This window comes from Silurus aristotelis (genome assembly GCF_946808225.1).
Source record: "Silurus aristotelis genome assembly, chromosome: 17".
In the NCBI taxonomy this organism is placed as follows: Eukaryota; Metazoa; Chordata; class Actinopteri; order Siluriformes; family Siluridae; genus Silurus; species Silurus aristotelis.
Window position 1 is genome coordinate 17,337,716 of NC_139590.1, and position 10,563 is coordinate 17,348,278.

The following is a 10,563-nucleotide window of genomic DNA, read 5'->3' on the forward strand; positions in this document are numbered from 1 at the left end:
TGGAGTGAATTAGATGAAGTGGTAGATGGTGTACCTGGGAAAGAACGATTGGTGATTGGGGCAGACTTTAATGGGCATGTAGGTGAAGGGAACAGAGGTGATGAGGAGGTGATGGGTAGGTATGGTTTCAAGGAGAGGAATGTGGAAGGGCAGATGGTGGTAGATTTTGCTAAAAGGATGGAAATGGCAGTGGTGAACACGTATTTTAAGAAGAAGGAGGATCATAGGGTGACGTATAAGAGTGAAGGAAGGTGCACACAGGTGGATTATGTTCTATGTAGGAGATGCAACCTGAAGGAGATTGGAGACTGTAAGGTGTTGGCGGGGGACAGTGTAGCTAGACAGCATCGGATGGTGGTCTGTAGGGTGGTTTTGGAGGCGAAGAAGAAGAGGAGGAAAGTAAGGATTGAAAGAAGAATAAGATGGTGTAAACTGAAGGAGGAAGAGTGTAGTGTGAGGTTCAGGGAAGAGGTCAGACAGGGGCTTGGTGGTGGTGAAGAGGTGCCGGATGATTGGGCAACTACTGCAGGAGTGATTGTAAAATCGAAATTGTATTATTTGAGCTTTCATTAAAAAAAAAAAAAAAAAAGCAATACATTAATATTTTCATGTCTTTTTGTTTTTTTATAACAGAAACGCCGTTCTGAAGCGTCTTCACATCTATTTTCAACCGCACACACCACCCATACCGTAAGTGCACGATTAGACGCGCAACACAAAAAAAGCGCGGCGGTCTTGACTGAGTATTTTCAAGCTGCTGCTGGCCTAACCACACTTTCAGACTGAACGGCGTTTCCGTTATAAAAAGATAATAAAAAGACATAAAAAATAATAATAATATATATATATTTTTTTTTATCAAAGAACAAATAATATATATAATGTGTGTTTTATATTTTATATTAATATATTATTCAATAGATGATAACAAGACAAAAAAATATGTATTACTATTATTAATCAAAAACGAATATATATATATATATATATATATATATATATATATATATATATATATATATATATATATATATATATATGCCTTTACTTTTCTCAAAAACTGTACAGTGAAATTACTAAATTTTTCGCTTGTGATACGAATTTGAAATCTGATTGGTTAAAGAAACAGATCTTCTTCTTTTTCTTCTTTTGGCTGCTCCTATTAGGGGTCACAGTGGATCACCCGTCTTCATACCCCCCCCCCCCCCCCATCCTCTACATCTGCCTCTATCACCCCAACCTCCTCATTGGCCCTCCTCTTTTTCTCCTTCCCCATGCCCCTTCTCTGCACATGTCTAAACCATCTTAATCTCGCCTCCCTCACCTTGTCTCCAAAACGTCCTACATTTGCTGTCCCTCTAATAAACTTGTTTCTTATCCTGTCCATCGTCGTCACTCTCAACAAAAACCTCAACATATTCAGCTCTTCTACCTCCAGCTTCATCTCCTGTCTTTTACTCAATGCCACTGTCTCTAAACCATACAACATCACAGGTCTCACCACAGTCCTATAAACTTTCCCTCTCACTCTTGCAGATTTGTTTATAATAATGTGTAATGTTGTGGAACATCAAGTTTGTTTTATGTTATGGAAGTCACACTATATACGTTTGTAGACACCTGACCACAAGATTCGTGTGTGCTTTTTGGAACAACCCATTCCACATTTAGTCCCCATTTGCTTTTATAATAACCTCCACTCTTATGGGAAGATGTTCCACTAGATTTTAGAGTGTGTTTGTGCAGATCTGTGCTCATTAAACAGCTGAATGACTTTACATCTGACTAAATGTAAACAGTGAATTTGTTATTGTAAAATTTATACTTACAAATATATGGAAACAAATTGTAAGGTGCAAATATACATCCAAATCCATGTAAACATGTAAACACAGTGCAAAAAGACTGTAAGAATGTGCAACATGCAACAGTGTTTTAGGAAGTTTGTAAACAGGTCCATGTGTGCAAAGTCCAGCAGAGAGTATAAAGTGTCTAATTTGCAATGAAGAAGTGTTTGGTGAGCTGTATATTTTTAGGTTCAGGAGTAGGTGGGAGAGAGGGGATGTAATGTACAATAGACAATGTAGTGGAGTTCAGCATCTTTACAGCCTGATGGATGAAGCTGTTTGAAAGCCTTGTGGAGCGAGCCTGGAGACTCCAGTACCTTCTCCCTGTAGGCAGGAGGCTGAAGTGGAGGTTTGAAGGGTGTGAGCTATTAGCAGCTATTATGATGGCTCTGCTAATGAGGTGGGTGTGAAAGATTTTCATAAGGGAGAGCAGAGAGACACTGACGATGTTACTCAACAGGAGGCAGTGAAGCCTCTGTACCAAAGGTCTTTTCTCCCTGCTGTTATTAGACTGTACAATCAGAGCTGCTGCCAGTGAAGCAGTCAACATAATATACACTGTTATTGTGTTTTTAACTGTGCAATAACAATAACTTAAAGTTTTGTGCAATAACAATTGTGTAATAACACAATTTTATACATTGCAATATTACCTATGTGCACTTTGTTTGAAAGTGTAACTATTGTGTTTTTTGCCTCTTTTTCTTTTGTATTTATACACTGTGATGTATATATATATTTGTACTATGTCTCTACTTTATATATTTGCACATTTCTTTGTTGCTGTAACATCTTATGTTATTTATTCGTATCTTATCTTACCACACAGTGATGCAGCTGGTGCCCCGGTAAAAGGAGCACATGATGGGAGGTGGGACCCGTGCTTTTCTCAGTTTGCGGAGGAAGTAGAAGTGTGAATGAGCTTTCTTGGCCAGGGATGTGGTGTTTGTCATCCGGGAGAGGCCCTCAGAGATATGCACCACTAGGGACTTGGTGCTGCTCACCCTCTCCATTGCGGCACCGTTGATGGTTAGTGGGGAATGCTGTGGAGGTCCTCTTCTGAAAGTCGATGACAAGATCTTTGCTCTTCTCCACATTGAGGAAGAGATTATTGTCATTACACCATTTGACCAGTTGGGTCATATAATTGAAAGATGTCCCAATACTTTTGTCCATATAGTGTATAAACAGTTATTCCCTCAATATTCCCTTTTCTTTAAATGTTAATGAGACATTGCAGGTTGTCTTGTTACAGAGAAACCACAAAGTCACACTCTTATATTCTGAAGACGTTCTGTTTTAAAAAATGTAAAGGAACAGAATGTCTGACTGTTACAAAGTGCTAAACATCTTAGCCCACCCACAAGAGTGCTCCATCTGCTGAAAAGAATCACTGGGACATCTGTGTGTGTGTGTGTGTGTGTGTGTGTGTGTGTGTGTGTGTGTGTGTGTGTGTGTAAAGACCAATCAAGGCAGTTAGTTCAGTTTACTTGAGAAATATTTGACATTTTGAGAAAAAGTCGTTCATCATGAACTGCATTTGTTTGAAGGGTTCTTACTATATCATAATTAGTCAGTGTGCTTGTAGATTAAGTTATTTCAGCACGTTTTAATATTCACATTAAAATACATTTCCTACTATTATAGACATTGTTTTTTTTTTACTCAAGTTACTTATTCTGCTGGTTTTCATCTCTTATGTGTCAAAACTAATCGTAGATGAACTCGTTTTCTCTATACAGGAGACACAAATGCACTAAAATCCTTCGGTTTTGTAATCTGTTACTGCTGTAAACAAATTCAGCTGTTACTCTGCCATGTTCATGACCTTACTGTATGTTTTCATGTTTATAAACTTACTGTACAATGGTTTTCTAATAAAATAACCATTCATTCTATCTGTGTTTTTTAAATAATTAATTAATTCCATGACACTTTGAAAACATGATGTTTTTATTCTCTGTATCATACAGTAAACATTTCAAACCACACAACACTCATGCTATGGGCTAAAAAACCTAAGCTCATAGTGTTTATTATTACATAAATATAAAAGGAAATAGGAAAAACTGAAAGGCCAGTCCAGTGAATGTTAGAGATTAGTGGATCAATCAGTACTTTTGATACTGATGTTAAGCTGAGAGAGTCGATTCTCATATTAAAATATCAAACGTGACTTTAATATTTATTTATTAACATCACTGTGCCTTTGTCATAAAATCAGCATTTTATCAGTTGGTCATATATTCTGGGATCACTGCATCATCTGTAACTTCTGAGAGATTTGTTTTTAAAAAGCAGGAGAGTTTATCAGGCGAAACAGCCTCAGGGGGAAAGGAATGTAGAAACATGACGTGACAGTTTGAATGTGTTTGACAGTTTGTTTGTGTGCCGGATTATGTTTTGTGAAAGGTTGGTTTTGTTATTGATGATTTATATGAATTATTCATATATTTTTTAGGTGTAACAAAGAGAGCCCCAGTCTATAGTCTATTTAATATTTAAAGACTTTAAGAAATATTGGTATTGGTATAAGTAGGAAGGTGGTAGCTCAATGTTTAAAGCATTGGGCCCTGGAGCACACCAATCGACCACCGCTGGGCCCTTAAGCAAGGCTCTTAAACTGGGCCCTTGAGTAAGGCCCTTAACCATAGTAAGTCGCTCAGGATAAGCTATCATTTCCGATCATATCAGATAGCGGATAAGATATGAGTGTAAATAATATTTACATTGGCATATTTTCGGATCGAAATAAAGGTGAGTGTATGGTGAGTGCTGTTGGTGCGGGTTCGTGTCTTTGCTCTGCTTAAACAGGACACTGATGAAAACCGCTCAACCAATCAGCGCGCAGGATTTTCCCCCTTGCGCTTCACTCAGAGCTCAGGGACACACAGCGCCACCCGGAAGGTACGAAGACGCTCAGTGAAGAACCGAGAATGAACCGCTTCAAGACGTCCAAATTTAAGAACACCACCCCGAAGATCCCGAGGAAGGATGTGAGTAGTGTTTCCTGCTGAAAGCATGCAAACCGTGTTTTATTGGAAGGGCTTTAACGCCAGTTTGCTCTTTCAAACGCGCAAACCGAGGCTGAATTACAAACGCCTTCTTTATCCCTTAACCAAGTGCACTAGACACACTGAAACGAAACCCGTGTGGAAGCCTATGTAGGGCACTACTTAGTAGTAGTGGCATGGCGTTTAGAATTCAGGCTGAGTTTGTCTGAAAGGAGCGTCTGCAATGTATGTAGGATGTCTAACGTCTGACTTCCTCCTGTATTGCCAAACTTAACTATATTTGGACATTTCAAACATTAGCAGCATATGTTATGCTGATAATGTTAATTAGATCCATATGCGGAGTATTTGCGCACGGGTTTAATTTATTTCTGGAGTAGTTTTATGATAGAAAGCTAGTATCAGGTTTTTGTACAGAGCTGGATCACTCTGGTTTCTGCCATGCCCTGATCACTGAGGTATGCTCCATGAAATCACTGACATGACCCAAAGTCCTGCTTTTTATTATATACATGTATAGTGTTCTGTTGCCTTCTGTTTGGATTTGCATTATATATGAAGCCTTAATTGTCCGATGTGTTTATCTTCTCTGATCTCTTTCACACTCATGACAGTAGCAGATCAGTAGATCAGAAATCTGGCTCTTTGCTGTAACTTGATTTCAATCTCTGTATTTTGCATGAACATTGTGAACATGCCGGAGTTAAACTGCTATTTACTAATTTATTTCATGTGGGAAGTAGTTTATGTATAGACTGTATGTAGATCGGATAATTTCTCTGTTCCTGTTTTAAGAGTACAGTAGGGTGGCCAAACCTTAGAAAGTTCATGTTTGCAAATGTTGGCTTCAAAAAGAATAAATAAAATGCATAACAAAAACACCAAATGACATTTTTCTTTTTCAAGATTTTGGTCCAGATCCTGAAAGACTTCCTGCCCACCTTTACATTTCTAACCTAATTACCTGATGGGAAAACACACGTTCTGCTACATTTGAAAGAGTTATACATTTATAATGGAGAATTAATTATACTTTTATTAATGATATTATTATTATTATTATTATTATTATTATTATTATTAATATAACTATTATTATTATTAGCAGCATCTACATCAATCACTGTTTCATCTCCTGAGTTGCTTATGCTTATCTGCTGCTTCTTACAGGAAAATAATTCATTAGCAGTTCTTCTTTTTTTTTTTTTTTTTAATTAATTGCCCTTTTATTAGCTCATTTAATCATTTGAAATTTTTTTCTACTCTTATTGGGTCAGTGTGTATGTGCTATTCTCTGTTTTAACGATGATGATGATGATGATGGTGCATTTTAACAAGTTGTATATTATAATCTACTAACATTACTAACTTGTTAAATTTATATATATTTATTGACAGTAACAAAACAAGTTTTCATGTTGCTTTGGTAAAACACATTTGTTTTAAGTAAACACTAATGTAATATTATATTGGCAGAAAAAAAACAATAAAACCTTTGGCAACCTTTTCAATGACCACACTTTTTCTTATTCTGCTTTGTGGCGTGACCCAGCAAAGCTTTTATAATTGCCAAATAAGCCAAATTTTATTTATTTTTATAAGTAATCTTTGACTAAATGATTGGACTATTTGAGTCGAACAAATGTTTGGTGATATGAGAATTCTCATGTGCAGTGTCAGTGTACTTTACAAGTTGTTCAGGGTCCTGATGTTGCTAACTGATACCTATTTGAAACCAACTTTGGCCATCTGTGTTTACTGTTGATTGTTGTATTGAGCTCAGTCACCATGGACTATCCCATTACCATTGCAGAAAAAAAAGGTATAATGTCAAAATAGTTTCTAATGTCAAATCTGATCTGAAGGTGATGTAGTTTTTCAGGGCTTTGAGCGTCCTGTTTAGGAGTTTAGGAGTCTAGGAGTCTCTGATCACTGACTTTCCAATGACCAAAATCTAGGATTCTGTTCATTTATTCCTTTATGAGACAAAGAGCATTACTAATGTTTATTTGTGAGTGTCTAATCTTTGTCTAATTGATATAATAATAAGACTGTGGGAGTCTGTGCAGTGTATTAGCAAATGAATAACTGAATGATGAATGAAAACAGATGCATGAATTATGTTCTGTATCCCAACATTCTACCACATCATCCAATTAGAGTCTGTTCAGTGACAATTGCTTATTACAGGTGTCTGTGGGCTCATGTGTATAGAACAGCACAGTGTTTTCCTGTGTGTGATACAATTTGATTCAATTCATTTTAACAATGAACATTGTTTTAAAGCAGTTTAAATAAATGCAGTTGGCTTGCTTGGTGTAAGTCTTCTCCTTTTGCAGTTAGTAGCTGTCATATGATGGGAGTGAGCTGGCAGGTTGTTGGGAATTATTAGGCAGCTATATACCTGAGTAGATATGGGGGTTCATTTCCATGTTGAGGAGAGGAACACTGGTGCATTAGCAGTCTCCTGATTAAAGAGTTGTACTGCTGGTTGTGTTGTGGCACATAGCTGGATACCCCACAGAGTAGGAGACTACACTGCCAGTTTCAATGGCCTTCTAATCACATTGCTTTGACTCACTGTGACGGATTTACAGATGTCTAAAGAATTTGAATGTTGGAATGAAGTGGAGCTGCTTGAAAAAGGGGGGTGTTAGTGGCTTCTGGAGGAGGAATGTGTTTTGCCAAATTCAGAAACAGTGTGCTTATTACATAACAGCTTGAGCACTGCTCCAACCTCCTGCCTTTCCCAACTTGTTAATATTCTAAAAAGGGTTTTAACAGCTTGAGTGTGCATCATAGGGAGACTTTTACAGTTCTTGAAGTTGCTGCTGATTCTGCTCTCTGTGCATGTCTGTGCGTGTGTGTGCACGCGCGAGTGTGTGTGTTTGCGTGTGTGCATGTGAGTGTTTGTTTGCGCATGTGTGTGTTTGCGCATGAGGATGTTAGTGTGCAGCGTGTTTCCTTTTCCTCCTTCCTGTTGGCAGCCTTAGAACTTCTTTTTTTTGCTTTCTGAATCTTGTGTTTTGTATTTGACTGTTGCCCAGAGTGACATTGTTAATGATATAATATAATTTGAAAAGTATGTTCATGAACAGTATTATACTGAACAGCCCAGATAACTACATCTGCTTTTCTTACCTATATACAGTATATAGACATTTGGATACAGAAAACTTCATAAAGGAAAATGACTAAATTAATATATAAAATAGATCACATGCAGTGACTGATATTTTAATCTAAACATATGGAAATATTGTGTATATATTTTATTGCATTTGTACATTTAAGCATGATGATGTTTTGTGAGTTGTGCATGTCTTTTCAGAAATAATCTGCAGCATATATTACATAACGCTTCTCCTTGTGAAAATTTAAACACAGGTCTCTCTGCATTCTTAATCAACATTCTGAATGATTTCTTATTGTATACAGTACCATATGTCTGCAAACACTGTCACAGTCATCCACTTTATATGGTGGAAATGTGTGTATGGGTTCAAAATAATGTCAGTTTTTTTTTCACATCTTTAACATTTTGTTTAATGGCATTTTATTTGTATAATTTTTAATATATTCAGATATTGAAAAAATATTTTCAAGCTGTTCAGGTGAAAAGTAATTGTATCTTACTTTTTTCTATTGTGATGTATAATGAAGAGATTGTGCCAATGTTTCGGATAACTTTTAGGACCAATTTTCTGGAATAGAAGGACCAATGTTAATATATGCAGTACATACATACATTCTCCCACATACACACACATACACACACACACACACACACACACACACACACACACACACACACACACACACACACACACACACACACATAAATTTTTCACTTTTTGTTATATTGCAGCCATTTGCTAAAATCATTTAAGTTCATTCTTCTTCCTCATAATTGTACACACAGCTCCCCATATGGACAGAAAAACACAGAATTGTTGACATTGTTGCAGATTTATTAAAAAAGAAAAACTGAAATATCACATGGTCCTAAGTATTCAGACCCTTTGCTGTGACACTCATATATTTAACTCAGGTGCTTTTCATTTCTTCTGATCATCCTTGAGATGGTTCTACACCTTCATTTGAGTCCAGCTGTGTTTGATTATACTGATTGGACTTGATTAGGAAAGCCACACACCTGTCTATATAAGACCTTCCAGATCACAATGCATGTCAGAGCAAATGAGAATCATGAGGTCAAAGGAACTGCCTGAAGAGCTCAGAGACAGAATTGTGGCAAGGCACAGATCTGGCCAAGGTTACAAAAAGATTTCTGCTGCACTTAAGGTTCCTAAGAGCACAGTGGCCTCCATAATCCTCAAATGGAAGACGTTTGGGACGACCAGAACCCTTCCTAGAGCTGGCCGTCCGGCCAAACTGAGCTATCGGGGGAGAAGAGCCTTGGTGAGAGAGGTAAAGAAGAACCCAAAGATCACTGTGGCTGAGCTCCAGAGATGCAGTCAGGAGATGGGAGAAAGTGGTAGAAAGTCAACCATCACTGCAGCCCTCCACCAGTCGGGGCTTTATGGCAGAGTGGCCCGACGGAAGCCTCTCCTCAGTGTAAGACACATGAAAGCCCGCATGGAGTTTGCTAAAAAACACCTGAAGGACTCCAAGATGGTGAGAAATAAGATTCTCTGGTCTGATGAGACCAAAATAGAACTTTTTGGCCTTAATTCTAAGCGGTATGTGTGGAGAAAACCAGGCACTGCTCATCACCTGTCCAATACAGTCCCAACAGTGAAGCATGGTGGTGGCAGCATCATGCTGTGGGGGTGTTTTTTAGCTGCAGGGACAGGACGACTGGTTGCAATCGAGGGAAAGATGAATGCGGCCAAGTACAGGGATATCCTGGACAAAAACCTTCTCCAGAGCGCTCTGGACCTCAGACTGGGCCGAAGGTTTACCTTCCAACAAGACAATGACCCTAAGCACACAGCTAAAATAACGAAGGAGTGGCTTCACAACAACTCCGTGACTGTTCTTGAATGGCCCAGCCAGAGCCCTGACTTAAACCCAATTGAGCATCTCTGGAGAGACCTAAAAATAGCTGTCCACCAACGTTTACCATCCAACCTGACAGAACTGGAGAGGATCTGCAAGGAGGAATGGCAGAGGATCCCCAAATCCAGGTGTGAAAGACTTGTTGCATCTTTCCCAAAAAGACTCCTGGCTGTATTAGATCAAAAGGGGGCTTCTACTAAATACTGAGCAAAGGGTCTGAATACTTAGGACCATGTGATATTTCAGTTTTTCTTTTTTAATAAATCTGCAACAATGTCAACAATTCTGTGTTTTTCTGTCAGTATGGGGTGCTATGTGTACATTCATGAGGAAGAAGAATGAACCTAAATGATTTTTAGCAAATGGCTGCAATATAACAAAGAGTGAAATATTTAAAGGGGTCTGAATACTTTCACATCTGCGGCCACAGAACAGCATTAGTCTCTCACACTGCTCTGGTGTGACTTTGGTCCACTTTCCTTTCAGTCTCCTTCACAGTTCGGTGACTGTAGTGGGTTTCTTGGCCATAACTTTGTCACCAAGGATTTTCCAGAGGTTCTCTATTGGGTTGAGATCAGGACTCTGGGCAGGCCATGTCATTATTTTAATGTTTTCAGTTTCAAGGAACTGCTTTACCCGTTTTGTCGTGTGACATGGAGCGTTGTCCTGCATGAACACTG

The 10,563-nt window shown here is 38.2% G+C and overlaps 1 protein-coding gene across 1 annotated transcript in view; it reads left to right on the forward strand.

Annotated features, from left to right (window-relative positions):
• The first annotated feature begins 4,630 nt into the window (after positions 1 to 4,630).
• Positions 4,631 to 10,563, forward strand: part of coro7 (coronin 7) — a 131,747-nt gene continuing 125,814 nt past the window's right edge. The window contains exon 1 of the mRNA XM_083565813.1: positions 4,631 to 4,843. Within this exon, the coding sequence (XP_083421939.1) occupies positions 4,784 to 4,843 (60 nt within the window). The 5' untranslated portion in view covers positions 4,631 to 4,783. The remainder of the gene's footprint in view (positions 4,844 to 10,563) is intronic.